Here is a 23,716-nt window from a genome sequence, read left to right on the forward strand (position 1 = left end):
AAATCAAAAGAAATCCCCAAGTAATGACTACACAATTAAAATATGAAGTTATTGAAAACATATTAGAAAAATACAGTTCTATTACTCATGCGGCACGTGTCTTGTCTTGGGTATCGCGTTTCATAACAAATACTCGGTATCGTATAACTAAAAAGGCAAGGTATGAGTCACCAACAATTAACGACAATAATTACCTGACATCGTCTGAAATAGAAAATGCATATAACATACTTATTCGGATGACACAAGTTAAAGAGTACCATGATGACATTGCACAAATACAACGAACAGGATCGGTAAAAAGCAGTAGTAGTCTACTTAAACTGAGTCCGTTTTTGGATAAGAAAGGTATTTTGAGAGTTGGTGGGAGACTGGAATATTCAAACTTGACAAACGACACCAAACATCCCATCATACTTCCGAAAACATCAAGACTGACAGAATTACTTATTAACCAGGCACATAAAACGACACTTCATGGAGGTCCTAGACTTACCTTGATGTATTTACGACAGAAGTTTTGGATTATAAGCGGATATGTAACAGTCAAAAAACATATTCGTCGTTGTATAACGTGTTGTAGATTTAGTAACGTACAAAAAAATCAATTGATGGCGAATCTACCAGAACCTCGAGTGACACCTTCACGTCCGTTTACTCACACGGGTGTTGACTTCACTGGACACGTGGATGTGAAAGCGAATAAAGGCAGAGGGATAAAAATGACAAAAGGATACATCGCAGTGTTTGTGTGCTTTGCAACCAAAGCTGTACATTTGGAGCTCGTATCTGACTTGAGCACTCCAACATTCCTCGCCGCCTTTAAGAGGATGTGTTCTAGAAGAGGCGTTCCTAAACATGTTTATAGTGACAATGGGACGAATTTTGTTGGAGCTTCCCGTGTCATCAAGAAAGAATATCAAGAAGCCTTACAGATGATCAATGAACACTTTTTAAATGACATAGCTGACATGAACATAACTTGGCACTTCAACTCACCTGCGTGGCCTAGTGCAGGTGGGTTGTGGGAAGCTGCCGTAAAAAGTATGAAGCATCACCTTAAAAGAGTTCTAGGAGAACAAAAATTGACGTATGAGGAATTTTCGACACTTTTGACTCAGATCGAAGCTTGTTTAAATTCGAGACCTCTCTACGCTATGACAGAAAATCCAGAAGATGAATATCTTACACCAGGACATTTTTTAACTGGTGGAAACATTTTGTCTTCACCCCTGACAGTTTATGATGCATGCGGAATAAAAACAAGATGGCAATTAACAGAACATATGCATCAACAATTCTGGAAAAAATGGTCTTCAGACTATTTACAACAATTGCAATCAAGATACAAATGGAATATTCCTAAGAAGGCCCCTTGCATCAATGATATAGTGCTCATAAAAGAAGACAACTTGCCACCTTCAAAATGGGTTCTCGGGCGAATAATGGAATTGCATCCCGGGAAAAATGGTTATGTGCGAGTGGTGACTGTAAAAACAAAATCAGGCACAGTGAAAAGGCCAATTATTAAATTATCATCTCTTCCCGTACAGGAAGACGAGACGATATGTAAATCTGACAACACTCAAGAATCTGACAACACTCAAGAATCTGACAAAATAAAACCAAGAGCTGCGAGAAGAATCAAGCGGAACTTTCTCGCAACCACTCTTCTATTACTGCTCACATTCGTAACTCCCTCTCTCCAACAAACAGTACACGTGACGTCATTGCACAATTCGAACTCTCTGTATTTTGACAAAATTGCTGACATAAATATTGTACAAGACCAATGGAAAATGGTGGTTTTCTATAATATGACCTCCTATTGGCAGAGCATTGTCGACATAGAGTCTTTCCTTCGGCAAATAAACAAATCGTGTAGAGAGGAACCTATGCTCACATCTATTGCAGCACAGTTGTACCATCAGTTGGAAGAAATAACACATCGTAACAATTTATTGACGAACATACAAACGTCGAGGAAGAAAAGAGGTCTGATTAATGGAGTTGGGTATGTTGCAAATAGTTTATTTGGAGTCTTGGATGAAAGATTTGCCAAAAGGTATGAAAAAGACATCAAACTTATACAAATTAGAGAAGATCATTTATTTTCGTTATTCAAAAATCAGACGTCAATAATGGAAGCAGAAAACAACATCATAAAAGAAATGAAGCTGTAATGAATAAAAACTTTATCGCTATCACTGAACATATGCAACGTATCACATCTGACATGCACCAGTTTCGAAACGAGATTCAAACCACGGTACAAAAGTTTCCTTGTTGACAGCACTCATGTCGGCTAATATTATAATTTCCACATACAACGTTTACAGGATGACTTAATAGATACCGTAACTGACATTTACCATGGCAGAATAAATTCACATTTACTGTCTCCGGATCAGATTCAGCAACAACTCACCATAATCGCCAGTCAAATACACGGCGAACTCAAAATACCAGGGACTAACAGCAAAGAGTTATATGGACTAATGCAAATCAAAGCGAGGGTGACAAGCAAACTTTGCTAATGGAAATCAGAATTCCTCTCTTGAACCATGATAAATTTGAACTTGACAGAATCATCACTATTCCACTGCAAAAAGGAACCAGTACTGTGTATACTCAAACTGAATCAAAATACATCGCAGTCAATGTTAATAAGGATACAGTTATACCCATGACAGAACAAGACGTACAATCGTGCGCCATGCGTGCTGAAAATGAATTTATCTGTTCATTAAATCATCCCATTTACACATTAAAAATGGGAGAATCCATTTGTAAAATCAAATATACACAAAATAGTGACAATAAGTACTGTCATACTGAAATCAAGGAATGCACATACAACTGGATCAAATTACACACCCGAGACTCGTGGCTATTCTCGTGTTGCGAGGAATGCTCAGTCCGCATTTTATGCCCAGACGGCCTAGTGACTAAACAATTAATTGGTAGTGGGGTCATTACCATCGGGCAAGGTTGTGTTTTGAAAGGTGATATGTTTACAATACATAGTCATCATAACTATATGAATCAGATGTTCATTCAACCCACTGTGGAAAGACTTCCGAACATATCTCAATTAAACAACATTTTGAATACATCTGTAACTCCACAAGACATCATTCAGATTACCAACCACACGGCAGAATTCCATGAAATAAAGCGACAGATTTCCAATTTGAAGAAACAAAAATTGGAAGAAAGCCCACTAGATGATACTCCGCATTACTATATAATTTACGGCATCTTGGGTACTGTACTTCTGATCGTTCTTATTGTCATGGGGTACAAAGTGAACCAATGGCGAATCAATACACAGACACGGAAACCTTCAGGTGACACCATATCAGTTCCTGAGCCTGGGGTCGGAGTAGCAGCATCGATGACAAGACAGGAGAGTGATGTGAATATCAGGGTGACCAGAGATCAGCCGATCTCATCTCCGGGGCAAAAGAACAACTCAAACAATAGTGAGACGTTCTCACCAGTGATGCGCAAAGCATATAGTGTGACAAGTGTGAATAAGGCTACATCGCCAACTATGAACAGAACAGTTAGCTTCAGTGTAGTTAATGATAACTAATAATAGTAACAATAGCACCAATATTCATCAATGCACTTTACTTACATAAATACATGTGTTGTTGCTTTTATACTTAATTCTTATGTAGTGTTCGACATAGTTGTACTTTTAAATTAAGTTGGTTCTCTTTTGTGTTGGCAGTATGTACGGACGAACGTACATTTATTTTATATACATAATTTAATCTTGATGACATCGCATAGCATTGTTCATGCGCGACCTACATTTTATATTACTTTATTTTATGTTAATTTTGTATGATCAGTGAATTAAAGACACTCGCTAATAAAGGTCGTTTCCTCTTGACAACACCCACCTCTGATTAGCTGACATCATCTCATCGCGAGAGTGACATCTTATGTATCGTGGTCACACAACCCGTACAATTTGTGAATTTATTTTTTAGTATGTATAATAATGTGGTTGTTGTGTTTTGTTGCAGGCGAGACGCTAATAGTGTGGTTTTGTTTGGACTACTTTTCGGATTTCCTTTACCTGGCGGACATACTGTTCCACTTCCGCACGGGCTACCTGGAGGACGGCGTGCTGCAGACGGACGCGGCCAAGCTGCGCGCGCACTACATGAACTCCACCACGTTCTACATCGACTGCCTGTGCCTGCTGCCGCTCGACTTCCTCTACCTGTCCATCGGGTTCAACTCCATCCTGCGCTCGTTCCGCCTCGTCAAGATATACCGCTTCTGGGCGTTCATGGACCGCACCGAGCGGCATACGAACTATCCAAACTTGTTTAGATCGACCAGTTTAATTCATTATTTATTAGTGATATTCCATTGGAACGGGTGCTTGTACCATATAATATATAAAAACAATGGGTTCGGTAGTAAAAACTGGGTGTATCATGACACTGAGACTGCGGATGTGGTGAAACAATATTTGCAAAGTTATTATTGGTGCACGTTGGCGCTCACGACGATAGGTGAGTCCTAAGTTTATTTTATTTCACCTTCTGCATGTGTTGATAAGTAGGGATTACCGTATGCTTCCCCCGTGTAACGATGTTCTGTCACATTAGCTTTAACGTGAAGATTTGGAGGGTAATGATCTTGCTCATAACACCAATTACGATTCGCCTTTTCTAATTTTGGTTCCCTAAAATACGAAGTCATCGTTAACAATACATGAGTTTTCGTTTTCAATTTCTGAATTTCGCTGATTAAAGATCTACCAATTTTAATAGTAGAAAAACCTACCTACTTCGAGTTCGTTCATAAAAAACAAAAGAGTGTACGACACCGTATGGAAAACAAAACGCATACATATTTATTACGTGCTTAGATAAACAGTATGACCAATTTGTAACGTATGTTTTTGCTAGTAAAATTAATTGAAAAAGCGTGTTACAACACTAAACAATGCACATACATGAATACATGATGTAAGCTGGTACCTAATCGTATATAGAATAACCAAATTAACCAATACTTAGGTGTCGTACTCGTGCATAACTCTATTGTGTAATATGTTATAGCGGTAGTTTCATGGAATTTAATTCAATTTGCCGATCAGTTCTACTCGGACAAAGCTTGTACATCGACAGTTCGCTACAACGATTTCAATGCGGTTTATAATTTATAGGTGTTCGTTTTATTATAAAAATGTTTTATGTCGAATGGAAAGAATTTGAATTGATTTTTTAATAAAATGTTATAAACTAGTGTACATATAATAATCCACGACATAATGTTTACCTATACTTATGTAGTATGTACTTATTCAATTTAAACATCAGAACTAAAAACAGGAACCTTAGAAACGTTCAAAAAACCTAATTGATGTAGTAGTAAGATAAAAATTTTAAACATGAAGGTTTTACTAATTTAAATGAACGTAGGTAAAAAGCGTCTGAAATTAAGAAAATTAAAGTCGTCGGTGATATGAAGGTTCGTTTCAACATTTATTTAATTTCATCGGTTTACGGAGTAGAAAACAATAAAGAGAATTAGTTTCATAGCTCCAGCAAATATCAGGAATGAGTGACGACCTGTCGGACACTACGCGCGCCTTCCAATATTTAGTGAATAACTCCGTAATAAATAACATAAATATCTTATGAGAAATGTTTTGTAAACGATCAGGGTGCGGTATTGAAAAATGTTTGATTAATGAGCTTTATTTATGCTCCACTTTACAAGTAGTTTTTTCTACTTGTAGGTTCCTTTTGGCGGTTAAGTGGGCCTTGTCGCTGAATTTGGCGACAAAGGTCCATTATTTCCATAGTTCTAACATATTAAAAATACTTTTTTTACCGGTAAAACAGTTAATCGAATCGTCTATATTCAAATAAATAATTTGCTATGCTAACACCGTTAAGATAATAACATTTATGAATTAAGCAAAATCGCGAACAAAAAAAGAGTATTGACAACAAACATTATGGCTGTTTTTGTTCTAATAGCGTTCATAACCTTAGGCTGGAACGCCTCATTAAACTGAATGGCTACACAGATTACGTGCCACCATTTTATTATAATGGCATAATTTATATTCATCAAAATCCCTCATAAATTCCGTGCATCGGAAAATCAGGTTCGTGGATGTACTATACAAATGACGGGATTCAATCAAATAGCTTGTCAATTTAGTTCGGTTGTTTCGGCGTAATTAGTTGCGAACCAAAATTGAATTTCTACATCCAATATTGTACCAGTGCCTGGGTCTGTAAGTGTGTATTATAATTTTTATTGGAGCCGTTAACTGTTAGATCACGTAATGATTACTTTAATAAATCGTTAATTTAATTGAGGCACGTATTTACTAAGCGTTACATTTTCATTGCCTCTTGAAGACAATTCAAACGCTTGTTTACTATCTTATCGGTATTCATAATACGCGTAGAATGTTCCAATTGCTTTCGAGATTTATCAGTTTTCAATGTCATAGAGTCATCTATCGAGATCTTTAAAAAATGAATCGTAAAAGCTGTAGAAGATAAAAATATTGTGCTTGAGAAGTTCCCTCGAGTCGAGCACTATCGACTTGAAGTGTCTCCGTAGATACTTGGCTCGTCTCGGCGCGACAGGCTCGCCTCGCGGTTGGTCAACTAGTTGGCCGACTTCACTCACAATATTAGTGCAATATTTTCACAAACAAAGCGTCTATGAGCGAATAAACACAAAACGTACCCGGGACTTACTACCACAGTGACGACGCACACATGAAATTGGTACAATATTAGATGCAATGTTGCCTTTGTAAACATGCTTCTGTACGCTCCTAGTGATTCTATTATTGCCGATCGAGCTGAATGATAATATTAATGTTTTTCTTATCGATCTTATCGTTAACGTAAAAAGTTATCAAAGTTCGCCTCCAACATAATGAAAATAAAATTTATAGTTGTTTTCTTTTTATAAGAAAATTAAGTAATATGAACTTATGTACTTTCCCTAATAAAAATACTGTAAAATAAATCAAAAATCCCGTTATTAATGAGGCGAGTTTACCGAAGATAGATCCAATTAACCGCTTGAGTATATCGCGTTACCAACTTATAATGATTAGCGGGTTTAATAACATAGTGGGCCGCCCGCCTCACCGCTGGTAGGGAATACAGGCAACTTTCCCGGAGGTTGACACTTTCCGCCCATAAATAGGGAGATAATTGTACGAGAGATACCGCTTATTTATACTGTTTATAAACTATAAATTGCGGCTTTCCGAAGTGGTGTTTTAAATTAGATTTCATTATATTATGTTAATGGTCTGCGAATGGGTTTGTTTACTTTACGTTATAAGGGAAACGTACGATACGTTTTATAAATTGCTTGTCTTTATTCTATTCATAAAGTAAGTAGTTCTATTATTTGTACTTGAAAGTGAGTTGTTAACGTGTTCTTGATTTAACGTTATGCAATTTATTAAACTCTAGCAAAAACTTTACAAAAGCACATCATCCCCTAACGTACAGTTAATTGATTTAATCGCACTCGTAATTCAAAATCAACATGTTTACTTTTGCCACGTAATTCATTACATAACCAAAATTGATTAAGTTAGTAAACACGGGTGTATTAACGCCACACCTTGAGCGAGACATAATAAGCCATTACCTCACATACACAAAATGTAAGCAAGTACAATAACTTAACATTATTGGGTGGTCGTTCATACGCGAACTTCTCAACTTAGTTAAGTAGTTACCAGTTCCTTGCAGACGGAACTTTTCTCAGTAAACATTGTATTTCTTTAGTTGTTATATTAAACCGGGCGCGCCTCTGGGGCTTGCTCGCCGTAAAATGATTTATTGTTGTACTACTATTTGAATAGGTACCGGCGTATTTTTGCAAGTGAAGTTGATACAAATGACCAAACAGCCATAAAGGTTTACATCAGATAGATTTTCAGTAAATGTGTAATAAAAAAATAATGATATATAATATAAATAAAAACACATTTAGATAAGAAAAAAAAACTTTTATTTGCTGCATCGCAATGGTTATTCTCAGTATTTTCTTATCGTGAATTTTTGTTCGGCATATCTTAAAGTATTTACACAATTTAAATTTTCTAAAATAGCACCTTCCGCGGCAGTTTAGCGCGTATTAACAACAACGCTGGAAAATAGCAAGAGGTGTTTCAATGTAGAGCACCATTTCATTTAATGACCACCATTTTGAGTTCCGCGCTCACGAACACTTAAAACATTAAGGACAAGCACCATGCATTTATGACTCAGATCTGGATACGCCATTTACATTACATACATATCGTTACTTTGATGCAATACCTATTTACAAATACTTTTCAATAATACACTTACTGCGTCTTTTAATGTTTTGATCAATTTTACAAAACACGTTTACTGAGAAATTTTCATGCATCTGCCTGGTATTAAAATATGGGCCTTTTCCATAAAACGATTCATTGTATACCTTAAAACATCATTCAATTTAAATCCTAACTTTATTTACTTTTACATATTTTTCAATTGTGTAAAATTAAAACAATGGGACCGACATTGTGTTCGAATCCCTTTGTCAAAGGATTTTCAGGGTTATATCAATTTCAATTTCTAAACACGGGTGAACGCGTATGCCTTTGTTGCGGGAGACTAGGACAACCCTTGCCGATGGCAATTTTTGGGTTACAACAGTCAATAACCCGAAATAATGGTCAAATGTAACGTAGGTAGCGTACGTGAATAAATACGTTGGTGTAAATTCGACATTTCAATATATATACGCATATGTATAGCTTAGCTTTTATCAGCGTCCTGTATATAATGAGAGTACAATAGATCAAATGAATATTCATAATACGACTCGCCATCATAAATAAAGAACAACGCAATAATTATATACAAAGCCGTACAACGGTCGTCAGGTAATGGGAAAAGTTTTAAATCAACAAATCCTGCATACCGAATGTACGTATACGCGTAGCTAGAGTGGGCTATAAATTACGTTTTGGTGTGCGTGTCTGTTGTACTCAACCAAAACACGTCTAAATTTGGAGCCTTATTAATGAAAACAATATGAATGACTTACGCTTTCTCCGCGACAATTAACACAGCGAATTGAAGTGTTTGTACATATTACATATATTGTTTGTCTTGTGAATTATTATAATAATAGTGGCAAGCATGCCACACTTAGTACTAACGACAGAAAATGTATTTTTATGAGCCCAATAAAAAGGTGTAACAATGTCTCGGAGACCTTTATTGGCGATCGTTTTGCAAGCTTGCCAAGTGTAACGCCTGCAATAAGCTCTAATGGCGTGTATTCTGAGACACATCACATAATTATTACAATTTGTTACCTATATAATTATTATAGTACCTACATTGTATCATGAGCTATGTTTTTTCATTGAAAACAAAAATTCACCCACAAAGTCACGTCGCACATGTTCTACGATTTTCGTAGCACAGTAGCGTAGCAACGGCTACGGATTTGCTACGAAACTCTTGTGCCTTGTAAACTGACGTTTATTGTCAGTAACGCTCTGTGTTCTCGGGGGCCGTGCAATTAACTTTAATAATAAAATCCGTAAAAACCGGCCCACGTTGTAACTGTCATGTCTTGAGGGCCATCCGTCTTCTAATAAGGGTCCTTTGTACCTGCTTATACGCATTTCAAACACTCTTTAGCGAATTTATTATGTACAAGTACCCACGAAATATTGTTTAGATGTTGACAACGAAAGTTTAATCTTCGAGCTTTTGTTATCATCAATAAAATATTTTCATATAAGTATATTCACCACCTTACTTTTTCATAGAATTGAAAAAAAAAACCTATTATAATGTTGTTTAGGTTACTCAGTAAATATTGAACTTTTTACGTGGCGGGCAGACATTCCAAGCCGTTGCTCCCAACGGCTGGAAAATTTATAGCGATTTTTAAAATAAAATACGCTTTCTCACATCTCGTCGTCACAGGTGGTGGGATAAAGTACTTACACACGAGGCTTAATCTGACATTGACTCGAACGAGACGCAGGGATAAAGTGGAGCGGTCGTAGCTTGTGAACATTTTTTGCGCTAATATTTGCACGGACCTAACTGAATCAACATGAAACAGTCCTTTATTGGTGTTGTTAACAAACGCGTATAGACAGGTTTATCAGTTTGGAGTTTTTTGTTCGGCGTAGCAATTACAAAGGCGTTGTTGTATGATTCGGTGCCGCGGACGAGCGAAGCGGCGCGGTTGCTCCTGACCGCTCGCCTTTAACCACATCGTTATAAACGTTCACATTCTTGCAATGAATTATATGCTGCTCCTGTTTTGATGTTGTTTTAACTTTACTGGTTTTAGTTTTCACTTATTTACTAATTACTATCCTTTTCACTTCACTACACACAAATCATGAACAGTTATGTACTCATCGTATTTATTTCTTTTATCATGACACACATTGAATGCCCCTTAAAAATTTATTCGAAGTCATTCCAAGTACATTGGGAATCATTAAGTTGGAGGATCATGTTGTAATGGTGTCCGATTTCTGTCGTAACACTCATGTATAGATGTTAGAGTTGGAATAAAGCGATTGAATCGTGAATAAATAATGACGCTCAATTTTTCTTGTTCGTCGTTTGATGAAACTGCAGGAGATCAATTTGCAATGTTAAATCGCTGCGATTTGTCACGGCTCGTATCTCGGGAGACATGTCTGCATATGATGCTTGCTTGCAGTAGCAGTGGCGATGTTTCTGTTGCATGTGTATCAGTTATTCTAGAAGCAAGCTGTTTTTAAGATTTCCATTATCTAAAATTATGAAAAACAACACAACAACTACGAAACCGTACTAATCAATTTGTGAAACATAAAGTGCGATTTTGTTTTAGTTTATAAATTACCAAGACAAATTTTCCTGACACCCTGAGTACAGCTTACACTAAGAATCATCATTTTGTGAATCGGCAGATTCATCTTCAAATTAAATAGTTAGTACGCTTAGGTAGCAGGCGTGACCATCCTAAATAGGTACCATATTATGGTGAAAATCACCAACCATACGTAGACTGTAGTAGTTGTTTGTGTGTCCAGGTGACTTGCCTCGGCCGCGCAGCAAAGGCGAGTACGTGTTCGTGATCGCGCAGCTGCTGTTCGGCCTGATGCTGTTCGCCACCGTGCTGGGCCACGTCGCCAACATCGTCACCTCCGTCAGCACCGCTAGGAAAGAGTTCCAAGGTAACATACACACTAATGTATTAACACAACTGTTATAAAATCTTCTACAAAGAAAATATTGTGTAGTATAGAAAACACAAACGTTAGGTACGTCCCACACATCTTCAGTCCGTATATACGCTTTCTTCTTTTTTAGCTAGTTTTCCTAAATGAGCTCTCTTTATGTGCACCGTGATGAAAGCGCTGAATGTCAATGACACAATTCCAGCCGAGGTAAAAGCATTCACAGAAATGTTTAATACAATACTGTAGGTACGTTTATCTATCAATATCAGCGTGATTACATTATTTTATATGAGACTCTAATCTACTTTCGCTTTTGTGGGAAATATTGGAATGTAATTTGCTCTATAAAAACTTTCTTATTTACTCATTATTATGTTGTTATAGCACCACTTGGAAGCGTTTGGCATAGGTTGGCACAGGTCAAGTTTTCTTTTAATGTAGTATCTACTATCCACACAATTTTCCCTTACGTTTAAGTTTATCTAAGACTTAAGCGTTCTTGGTTCTGACGGCGCACAATTTAGGCATGTTATATGAAAAACGTTTGAGGTAAGCCGATTACCATATAAGAAGGATTATGCAAAAATAAAACGTTCCCGTATAAATATGTGTGTTGTAGACAAGCTTCGTAGAGTTCTCATTTTCTGTGATGCATTAGATGGTTAACACGATATATCAAGCGCACGTGTGAAGGTTCAAAGAGCTTGGTCGACATAGTGGGCCTAGAAGGTGGGCCGGCAGCGCGGCGCGGCGCAGTGTGGCTGTCACATTAGCGTACTAAGCAGGTAGACGTGCCGGCACGCGCCTCCCGCGCACCGCGCCGCGACGTGCTCCCGGCACCCACGCCTCCTGCTTCTCGACCTTACGTTCAACTTGACTTCTGTGCACCGTCTGCTCACTGCTCAGTTAGAAAACTGAGTTTTTTTTCCCGAAATTTCGGATACATTTTAAGGAAGTCATAACACTATGAAAGATAAGTAAGTACTTTGTTTATCATTCTTATTATTTAGTAAGCAAACTGACTGGTGTTAAACTCAAATTAGCAACAGATACGTAGGTAATCAATTCGTAGAATGGATAACTCTAGCATTTTAAACACAGAGGACCGGCAAAGTGTCAACAACTTTAATTAGCGCTGCAGCTCGGTTGAAAAGACAATGGCGCCGCGACGGCAGAGAGCAGGCTGAATCCGTGACCTTCCTCGGCGGCGCTGCAGCGAAATAGGTCAGCGGCTTGAATGCTATAAATAGCTCGGCGAAAGTCGGGCGCCGCGCCCCATCCCGCCGGGAGAGCGCGTCGCGCGCGGCCGCCCGACATCGATCCGTGCTGCCACCGCGCGCCCCATCGCGCCCCATCGCACCCCATCGCACCCCATCGCCCGGCGCCCGCCCAAGCCTAACAATTCGACAGTAATTGATCTACTCCGCGACCTCCCGCTGGTCACAGTCACCATGCACCACACATCACCACCTCCATCTTACGCATCACGTGGACTTGTCCATCTGCCTTCGACTCGGATGTCGATATATAAAATATTCTTTAGTCTTCCTGTAATTTTAATTGCCAGAAGATAAGAACAAGTACCAACTAACCGACACCTAAAAATATTATAAAACATTAAAATTAAACATCATAAAACATTAGATATACATACTCCCAATTTAGGTGGAAAGCCTCGCTCTCCGCGAAGTATTAAGCCAATTTCATTAACCCTAAAACTCTAGGTATAGTATTCACAAGTTAAATAACTTGCGCGCCGGTCGCTTACCCGTCTAATGAAATACTAGCTTCTTCGTGATACGCTCACACGTCCGGTGCAAAATGCCTTCTTGCAATCTTCACACACACAATATCAAGTTTATCAACTCAGTGACAAGACGCGGAAAATGTAACCTTGGATTTTGTTTGCTGTGTTTGAATTTCATGGTGATCATTCTGTGTAATATGTACCTTAGTTATTAAGAGATTTTTTATATGTCTCTTAGTTAATGTATACTTTATAGTTACCACTGGCTGGAATAGATGTACTCAAATGATGTTCAAACAAGATTATTTGACGCCACTCAAGTAATGAGTAGGTTCGGATATTCCATAGAGTGTTCTCACAGTTCAATAGGGAGTTAGGAAATGTCGAGCAGGCAGGCTCAATGTAAACAATCGGTGCAGTGGCTCCTACAGTAAGTATCTAGTTTATATTCAAATTGTTGGACGCGGCCTGTCCTCAAATTGTGTACGCAGTCAGCGCTCCCAACTAGGTTCGTTTGACTTTTAGACGTTGCATTGTTGCGTATACTGATAACATTACCGATAACCATTTTCATTGTGGCTAGCAAATATTAGGTACTATAGAAAAACTTTTTAAAACTGCTGTACCTATAACTGCTTCAGCCATTTAACGAGACATATTTATTTAATTTCATAGCAAATTCAAAATACCTAATAGCCGAGCCGGCAAAACTATCTTTAAATGCAGAAGCAATAAAAACAGAAGTCTTAATTTTCTCATTTCGATTGAGGAAGATATTTTCGCTAATTTATACAGAGCCTCTGGGACATTTATTTCCAGCTGATGTATTTTGCTCAACGCGAACACGGAAACCTGGACAGTAAAATAATAATGGTTTACTAAATAAACAAGCTTTATTTCCGTCGTTTCCCAAAAAGTGTGTTCTAACGAAACTAATGTAGCGTGGCTGGTCGTGCACGTGGCTTATTTCCGTCGGGCGATGCGGCGCGGCGCGGCGCGGCGGCTGCCGGCCGGCACTCAGCCGCCATCCCGTTCCGTGCAGTGTTTGAGTAAGATTAAATTACTCCAAATGTCGGCACACTAATAACACCGTGTACGCCGTTATACGTATGTGTACAAAGCAAAGGGTTCCCTGGTGACTTGTTTTTGTGACCAATTTATTGTTGACGTTACATAGCTACCGATTATGCTGCTGTAACCGCGCTTGCCTGTTTTAAGTTATAGGTTCCAGTGATCAAATTAAAATAAAGAGCTATTTTCAAAATGGAATGTATGTTGTGTATTGAGCTTTTTGCGAACTTTTATAATGACGGGAATAACAAATCTTTAGACTTTATATAGGTACCTACTGTTCAAAACCGTAGACTGTAACCAGGTTGATGGTCTAAGCCTACCATTTAAGCCCGTCGTTTGTAAAGACCGCGCTTAATAAGTTGGAAAACATTTTAAATCAGTATTAAATATTGTTTTTATAAATTCATATGTTGTAAAATAAAGTAAAGAAAATATGGAAGCGTTATTAGTTGAACTCCCACACTCCTAAGAAAAGAATACTCAGACATTGAAGTAGGCCTAACATCCGTTACACAAAAGAAAAGCCAAATAATGTCTGTTGCAATATTTGTGGAATGACTCGCTATAAATTAGGATACGAGAATGATGCCAAAACTTATAAGATACTCTTGGTTTATTTTTGTCGCCAAACGAGTGATAAAATAATCCCGAGATAAAAAATATCTAGGAAACTTTTAGTAGCGCTTTTATGAGCTAGTGGCGACCTGCAGCGTACTTTATAGTGCGCACCGTCCAGCGCGCTTTTGTCAACGAATGAAGTTGAGCACTTCGCACCTCGCTCCGATACGCTTTGCTTACGTGAGTGCAGAACCTATATCAAAGTTACGTGTAAAACCTATCATAAAGTTCGTGAACACGTTGAATACTAAAATTTAATATTGTAATAGTTGAAGCGTTCGATTTTCCAATAAGTGGCGATTAGTGCTAACTTATTCCGAACACTTAGAGCCACTTGTTACTGCAGCCAGTGATTAGGTGCAGCTTTTTGTTCCCGCACACTACACGCCTAGCTTTGCTTCTTTGTAAGGAGTTTTCAGTGTGTTAAATTTTGTTGCGTTAGTTCATGTGTATAGTACAATTTTAATTATGTTGCAGGTTATAGCACAACCGCAGCCTTTGTGCATATTGACTAGCAGTGAACGCTTTGAAAACGAATACTTTACATTCGCAGACGGAACACAAAACCGCATGCTCTGTATCAGTGCAAATTAGTTTTCATTTGAACTCGGCGTAGCATATCATATTATTTATTTTGTGGATCCTTATTCTAAATATTGTAATAAATGTTGCTAACATTGAGAATGTGCCGTCGGTCTTTATTAACATAACCCAATGCTATACTTTACATGTAGAGAATGTAACAGAGGAAACTTACGTCACGGATGACAGACCCCTTTTTACTCAGGTTGTATAGGGACTCCTCAGGGATTCGGAATGAAATATATCGCTTTACCACACAATCACGTCTCAACGGATCGATTTCCATTAAAATTGTAATGTCATGTACTTTGGGAATGTAAACTGCGGATGAAGGTAACGACCGCGCAGTTATCTAATTATACATACATAACTTGACATCGTGAGTATAGTGTTTAATGCCCACATTACACGTCGTTATTGTGTGTTTGTTCTGAACTAAGCCTGTTATCTCGGGGCAGACATGGCAGTCGGGTTAAACGGTTTTGGTAAACTTGAGATTGCAATTATTTCTTGCGAACATTAAGTTAGCACTTGACATACTAGGCGCTCCACTTAGTTAACTAACCCTAGTTCCCGGACGGCGACAGGTGAGATTAAGTGTGATCTGCAAAACAGTATAAATTCATTTTGCCGCTGCGAAACTTCGTAATAACTTGATGAATAACATTATCTTTTTGAAATTGAAATTCGTTTGCGAAAGCCTTAAACCTCTTCCAGAGTAATCTCTTTTTAATTCTACAAAAGGCTCTTAGTTGCTTTAAGACAATCGGATACTTATTGATCCATATGATGTAGATTTTTATGAGTATTTCCAACTAAATGTGTCAAAGTACTTAACCGATGTCAAAACTTCGTTTCAATATTGTTAATCCTGACTTTAGCAGTATTAACACCTATAGAATTTCCACTGTATTCATTGTTACAGCGAAACTGGACGGTGTGAAGACGTATATGCGCATGCGGCGGGTACCAACACACTTACAGGTGAAGGTGATCAAGTGGTTTGACTACCTGTGGCTGACGCAGAAGTGCTCGGATGAAGAGAAGGCCGTCTCATGCCTGCCAGATAAGCTTAAAGCTGAAATAGCAATCAATGTACACCTAGATACATTGAAGAGGTAATATAATGTTTCTCACATAGTTGTCCCACCATATAGACATGGTAGAAATAGCTAAGGTTCCTATCTCAAGAATGATGACTCAATGAGGATGGGGTTTCCAAATGATTAAGATATGTAATAAAGCGTACTTGTACAAATAGGAAAAAACATATTACATTAGTACCTATCTGAACACAGGATCTAGCGTGCCTGTGGCAGAAAAGAAAAGAAGGTGATTAGTATTCTTTAGCAGTCTTCGAAACACAAATGTATTAAATAATCACAAAGAAATAAATGTCGAGCCCAGCTGGCCTGAATTCTGGGGATCAGGTGTTTTCGGAGCACAATCTTTAAAATCACAGTCCTAAAAGAAGGTACTTAGGTATACTTTGCTCTTTGAAATCTGACAATATTATTAAGGCAATTTTAGAGAATGCTCAGATGGACATTACAAAAGTTGATCCTCCCAGACACTGTGACAAAGGATTGTCGGAACTTAACTTGAGGGATAATGAAGTTGTCACTATCGAGCAAATTACTTAAGGCGTCCAAATGTCTTAGCCTTTAATTTAATTTGCATTTAGCTTGAGTTAGTTAATTGAATTATTTTACTACGTAAATTTCTATCATTGTTGTGTGTGTTCTTTCTTGTACAAACTTTGTATTTGCTAATGGCTAGTGGGATAACGGGTAGGTACACATCACCTCACCAACATTAATGCAGCGTAGCAGTTCAAGCTTAATACCCCGTGTTGTATAATTAAAAAGAGAAACATTCGCTTTTTACGTCCATGAATTATGCATAAGTGTTCGTTTATACGATCCGTAAATTTTTGTCGCCAAATGGCTCTTGTGTTTTTCAGCTGGAATTTATTTAGACATACCTGCACATATTCATGACTATAATGTATCTTTAATTATTTATTTAACTTCGATTGTCAACGAATTTACATTAACAAGTCAAGCCTTAATAAGCTAAAGAAGATTGATGCATATTTTTAGACCACCATATTACAATTAACAAGGAAAGTAATGACTTCGAAATTACAGGGTGGAAATATTTCAAAACACTGAAGCGGGGTTTTTGTGTGAGTTGGTCCTACGGCTTCGACCAGTTCTGTTTTCGCCAGGCGACTACATTTGCAGAAAAGGTAAGGTTTGATTTTATTTGGCTTCCTGTAGGTACTTAAATATTTACCTATCGAAAGGGAAATACTGAATATATTCCCGGTAAACAGAGCTTAAATAGAATATTTTCCGTAGGTGAAGTCGGAAAGGAAATGTACATAGTGAACCGAGGGAAACTCCAGGTGGTAGGCGACAACGGGAAGACCGTGCTTGCAACACTCAAGGCTGGTTCTTATTTTGGCGAAATTTCCATTCTGAACATGGGCACGGCAGGTAAACAACTTGGTAAATATCGCCAGGGCCCGAGACGCCACGCCATTATTATCTACTCCGTATTGTTGAAAAGTTTTGAAAAGCAAACGTTTCGAGGAGACGCTGCACTCAGGCCGAGGGAGCGGCCGCGACGCTACCAACAGGTTCTGGGACATCACGGTGACGACTGTTACCGCTGTCGGCACTGCCACGCAATAGCGCACCCGACTAGCGCTAACTAGTCGTGCCAATTCTATTAGGGAATGCTTTCAAATTTACAATTAATTTATAATTACGCATTTTAGATATGATTTCAGTTTTTTTATATGCTCTTAAAATATTCCTTTTCATATTGATACTTCAAAAGAAGAAATATTGTTGTGTGGTAAGCTTAACTACTTTTATTTGTTTCGAATCGGACTTCAATGGCTTCATCTTAGATCCTCTTCAAGGATTTGTAGCGTCTTGTGTCATGTGATTTATTTGCATCTTAGTAACATCTCCTTTGGTTGTATTGAAGGCAGTGTCCCCGATCGCTTTGCATCCTCCCTGATTACCTCATATACTTGGCGTGACCTCTTGGTGCATGATCCCCCAATATTATTAAGTGTCACCTGCGTACGTAACGATCTTATACCATATACTTCGGTTTCAAAATTATTTTTATTTGTCTGACTTCGATATCCTATGCAATCTGACTTGTAGAACTGCTTAGTTCTTTTACGGATTTCAAATATCTACTGATTTTATATTAATTCCTATTTAGCATTCGTATGTAACAATTTTTGTATTTTAAAGCTTTGTCTTGGTAATGAAGCACAATAAGAACCCTAGAGAGATGGCTTCTTATAATTTTTTTACGGTCATTTCTTATTTTTCAAATTCTGGACGCGATGTGACTCCGGATCCGTTACCTACCCTTCGTGTTGTCTAAATTTAAAGGTAGTTTTCGATCTTTTTACTAAACAAGCTTTGTTTTTAGTTCTTGAACTGTGACTGAACTTCTCTTGTCATGTTTCCCCTGCCGCCGGTGTCGGTTGTCCTGGTCAACCTGGTCTTATGACCTGTTCTGTGTATGTTGTGTTGTGTGGAATGAGGGATCAGAACAGCTCATAAGGGGGACCGGACGCCGGTTGGCACGGAGTGTGTGGATGACACGTCGACAGGCAACCGCCGGACAGCATCGGTGCGATCTGTGGGTTATTCGGATCTGTTCGTGCTCAGCAAGAAGGACATGTGGGACGTGCTCAAGGAGTATCCAGCTGCCAGGGTGCGACTCGAAGCGATCGCCGTCAAGAGACTTGAGAAATATAAAAAAGCGCCGCTTGAAAAAGGTACATTTAGTTTAAAACACTGCCTACGAAATTAATAAATAGGCATAAACAAACAGATGATCTTTTTATTGTAATTAATTAATAAACATTAAACAGTACTTTAGCACTTTGACTGATTTGTGATTATGTTTTAGTGGCTATGGGTCGTTGTCAGTCGACGCCCGGACTGGTGGAGACGAGTGGACGCGTGCCCATAGAAGACATGAACCTGCCACCTGCGCCCGCGCTACCGCCCCCACACCCATCACACCCGCCTTCCTATCGGGACCAGCTTTATAGGTACTACCATATTGTTAAGTATGAAAGGCTCTTTTTATATTTTGAAAGTGCAAGGGTCCTAAATGTATTCCTTGTAGAACTCCTAAAGGTACGAGCAGTATTTGATTGATAATGTTTTAAAAAACCACCAAGGAGACATTATTTATTTGGGAATTGTTTATGTGTGTGTTTTATAAACCACATGCTCTTAGTTCCATGGATTTATGTTGTAAAGTGTTGGGCAAGTATGTGTAGAACAGTATCAAAAGCTACTGATAGTACAAACGCTAAACCTAATAGTAGAAATAATGTTTAACTATTTTTTATTCGAAACGTTATCTCGTGAGAGATGAGATTGTTGATTGTTGACGTGAGATTGTTGTTGCAGTTCGTCAGTAAGCCCCCTACGTGTAGCCTCCCCGGTGGCGTCGTGTGCGTCGAGCGCGCGCAGCAGCGGCGCGGGCGGCGGCAGCGTGGCCACCGCGCCGCGCGTGCTGCTCGACTCGCACGACGCGCTCGAGTGCGAGATCAAGCGCCTGCGAGAGCGCCTCTACACCGTCGAGACCGAGAACGCTGCCATGTCCGCCAAGCTCAGCCAGCAACAGTGGGAGGTGGACCAGAGGTAAGTCGATAAACTATTACGTATATAAATAAGTGGATGGCTTGATTCTAGCCATGTTTCCGGAAGGCAGCTTATTTAGCGCTCGTGTTGTGTCCAGGCTGCAGGAGATAGAGATGCAGATCTGCGGCGGCAGCTCGGTGAGCTCCTTGGAGGAGAACGAGCGCAACCGCGAGAGCATCATTTAACGGCGCGCCTCGCTCGAGCGCGCCGGCCTGCTGCCCATGCGGCCGCTGCATGTCGCCGCAGTCTACTGACCAACTGACCAAACATGAACCCCATCCCAATCCCAACCCCTACCCACCCGCCTCCTCTTGTGACCTTGTGAACTTCGAAAGTACGATGAATTAGTGTTTTTATGAGTAAATATTAATATGGAATATTTAAATACGAATTAACTTTATCAAATTTATATATACGTAGTATATACGACTCGCTAATATTTGACGAGTGTCGTGGAGTGAGATTTTGCCGAGACAATATTATCTATAATATCGTTTAGGTGTCAAGTAAGAGTGCGTGGAGTGAGTGCCGGCGCAGTTTGTACCCGTTACGTTGTGTTGCTGCGTCCGCGACGGACAGCGCGTTCTGTTCCTTCTCTAGTGACCGTTGTAAGTTATCTGTGACCACTGTGTTCTATACGAACTCGACCACTGAGTTGCTCTATTGTACGTGTACGATATCGTGATTCTGTCTGTTTCCGCAATGCTGTCTAGTAATGGCGAATGTTTTCCTTGTAGAGATGGGAAGTTTGTGTACAATGTTATTGTGTATCGTATAATCAGTAACTGATACTGTGTGCCAAATTAAGGCCAAAGTGAATGTGCTATGGATAAGATTTTTGTGTTAACTCATAAATAGAAAATGTAATGGATATTTTCTTATCCATTAAATTTGAGCTTTAATTATTATAAAAATCCCGGAAGACTTGATCATTGACCCATTTTAAGTGTTATGTTTCAATTAACCTGATCTTTAATATATCGTAACAGTCTAGGGAATAGTTCATTCATCACTAAATTTGGTATAACCTATGTATATTCGCGGAATAATATTATTACATTCTGAAGCAGTTTTAAGAACATAAAACGACCATAGTATGTTGTAATTTGTTATATAAAATGGATTTAATACCTACGAATTAAGTGAAGTAGCTTATAACTGGTAATTACACCAGTTTTGGTAATATAAGATCACTACTGCCAAATAAGATATAAGTAGATACAAAGTTTTAATGTAATGATATTGACAATCGACTAACAATGTTTTGTACTTGTATTCTTTCTATTCCTGTATTGGGTTACGACGTCGTTATGTCACATCGATGTGTCTACATAAATGAATTTTATTGAAGCTTTTATAAATATGTATTTCTGTCATTACTTTGAACACTTGTGTTTTAAACAGACCAGTACACAATATAAGGTGGCACCAAGACATGAGAACAAACTAACTTAACTCAGCTCTAAGTAAATTGTAAATACTTATTCTAATATCTATGATACGTGTTTGTAAGCTGTTTTCATTGAGAGCATTTGTTTTGGAAGAGGAAGTAGTCGGATGAGTATTGTGGAAGGTAAGGAGCGCCGCGCGGGACCCGCATGTCGCTCGTCTTGTCGCGTTCAGTTCATGCGTCGATCACTTATTAGTTAGTTCCAATCGTACTATTTATTTCCTAAGCGCCCGAAGAATATAATAGATAGGCGATAAAATTTTTAAACTGTAAATAAAATATTTATTTATTGTTATTATATTCCATAAATTTTTCTTCTTACATATTTCTCGATTATAAAATGGTAAGAGAGATGCATTATGCAATTGATACTTGTATTTAACGAAAAAACGAAAGTGCTTTTTATCATAATAACTCGTAGGATTATAGTGTGGTGCGACATCAGAGCGGTCGCCAGGGAGCGCCCCGCTCGCGGCACCACACGCAGGTCGAACCGATTCCTTTTGTAATAGTTATTATAAGTGCTAATTCTTTACCTTCACACGAAGCAGACATGTTCTAATGCGGTGACCGTATTATTTGGATGGAACTTGAAACGCGGTTCAGTAGTTTGCAGTAACCAGGCTTGTGCATCTTAAACTGGAAATTCAATTATGTATCGCACATGATTCATTTTATTGTTAATAAAAAGATTATGATAATACGATTCTCGTTTTTCATTTCCTTTCACCTTCATAGATTTTAGCAAGAACACCAGATCCAAAACTTTACACAAAAATAGATAACATAAAAACCGCATGTTTTACAAAAGTATGCAGTAACAGGTCGCAAAGGTACAGAATAGGAAATGGAGTTAAATAAAAACGTCGAAAGCAAACGTGAAAAGGATTAACATATGATCACGATTTAAATATGGTTTATAGCTCCTGACACTCGCACTGGAAAAAATATTTCAAAACTTAGAACAGATATAATATTGATGGTTGGATTAAATATGGAACATGAAACAATGTTTGCCGAAACATTCCGGTATCAGACAAGAAAGGATTGCAAATTCCATATTTGAGAATAAGTAAGTATTGAAAAAAGAGTGTCCGCCAATGAATAATGCACACGAGCTTTTCTAAAATCAATACAAGACTAAAATACGTAATAAGTACAATATGAGGTAAGAATATAAAAACAACGGAACGTTGATATCTCAGAATTATTCAGGATCTTGCAAAGAAACAAGGTATATGTATGGGATATAGGTAGGTGAATGTGAACGTAGAAAAAAAACAAAGGCACCCAAATGTTTTCAACGTCGATCTAAAGAGAAGTCAAGAGTTATTGTTTCATCAGAATTAAATATTGATGCAGCTTTAGCGAGAATTCCCTCTGTAGACGAGAGATCTAAATATGAATATACATATATGTAGGTAGAGACGAGTAGCTATTCTATAGGAGGAAACACTCTTGAGAGGGTGCCTACTTTGTGAGGTTACCGGGATTCCCACTCTCTCTTAATATTTTATTTCGTTGTAACGCGCAATCCTCAGCGTTGGGGCTTCAGTTCCCGACTTCTCTGTTTTTATTTACGCTGCATTTAAGAGGAGACTTCAGTAACTTTTTATAAACGTGTAAAGTTTTCATTTTGTTGTTTTATTAGCTGTCAACTGTTTTAAAGTATTTTTAGTTAGGGAGCAAAAAGGTTTCTTTCAACAGTTTTGTTCAGTTGATTTTCATTTGTTAGTATTTTTTTAATAGAATAAGGTTTTGTTTGGTTTTCTTTTTCACTTTTTTTTACTTACTTACCTTCCTCTATATTTTTTTAATATTTCATAACTGCAATACAAGGATAAAACCGTTTAAAAAGTATCGTAACGATACAGTAAACCTTCACGTAATATGTTGGTTGCCAATATTTGTATGTGATCGAATTTTCAGAATGTCCAATATTCTTTAAGAGTCATCGTAAACAAAGGACAGTGAAAACGAACCCCGCTGTATTAAGTTCCTTGAGGTATACACATATTGTATACACAATATGTAAATGCTGTTATAAATTGGTGAACGCAATCATAAGGGTGGATTGGCTGATAAAATCCGTGGTAAGTAGAAATATTTTTAATAATAATGAATTATAACCGTAGAAAATTTTATTTAAGATTAATCGTACTAAACAATTTCATCTCATTGTTCTACGTACGGTATGGTAGCAACCAACAACTAATTAGGTACAATTACGCAAGTGAGTCTTAAGCGGCTACCAGTCGCTGCCGACCACTGACATTTAAAGCTGC

At 38.2% G+C, this 23,716-nt stretch overlaps 1 protein-coding gene across 11 annotated transcripts in view; it reads left to right on the plus strand.

Annotated features, from left to right (window-relative positions):
• LOC110384351 (uncharacterized protein) overlaps nucleotides 1–22,137 on the plus strand; it is an 81,595-nt gene extending 59,458 nt beyond the window's left edge. Inside the window, exons 7-17 of one of the 11 annotated variants that reach the window (XM_064034683.1) lie at nucleotides 4,041–4,538; nucleotides 11,117–11,260; nucleotides 16,213–16,405; nucleotides 17,438–17,538; nucleotides 17,651–17,800; nucleotides 18,135–18,152; nucleotides 18,934–19,101; nucleotides 19,236–19,380; nucleotides 19,748–19,801; nucleotides 19,846–19,981; nucleotides 20,079–22,137. In XM_064034683.1, coding sequence (XP_063890753.1) covers nucleotides 4,041–4,538; nucleotides 11,117–11,260; nucleotides 16,213–16,405; nucleotides 17,438–17,538; nucleotides 17,651–17,800; nucleotides 18,135–18,152; nucleotides 18,934–19,101; nucleotides 19,236–19,380; nucleotides 19,748–19,801; nucleotides 19,846–19,981; nucleotides 20,079–20,243 — 1,772 coding nt within the window. In that variant the 3' untranslated portion in view covers nucleotides 20,244–22,137. Of the gene's footprint in view, nucleotides 1–4,040; nucleotides 4,539–11,116; nucleotides 11,261–16,212; nucleotides 16,406–17,437; nucleotides 17,539–17,650; nucleotides 17,801–18,134; nucleotides 18,153–18,933; nucleotides 19,102–19,235; nucleotides 19,381–19,747; nucleotides 19,982–20,078 lie in introns of all 11 variants that reach the window. The other 10 variants (XM_064034685.1, XM_064034684.1, XM_064034687.1 and 7 more) reach the window with 10 other exon arrangements.
• Nucleotides 22,138–23,716: the final 1,579 nt, after the last annotated feature.

Source organism: Helicoverpa armigera, chromosome 5 (genome assembly GCF_030705265.1).
Source record: "Helicoverpa armigera isolate CAAS_96S chromosome 5, ASM3070526v1, whole genome shotgun sequence".
In the NCBI taxonomy this organism is placed as follows: Eukaryota; Metazoa; Arthropoda; class Insecta; order Lepidoptera; family Noctuidae; genus Helicoverpa; species Helicoverpa armigera.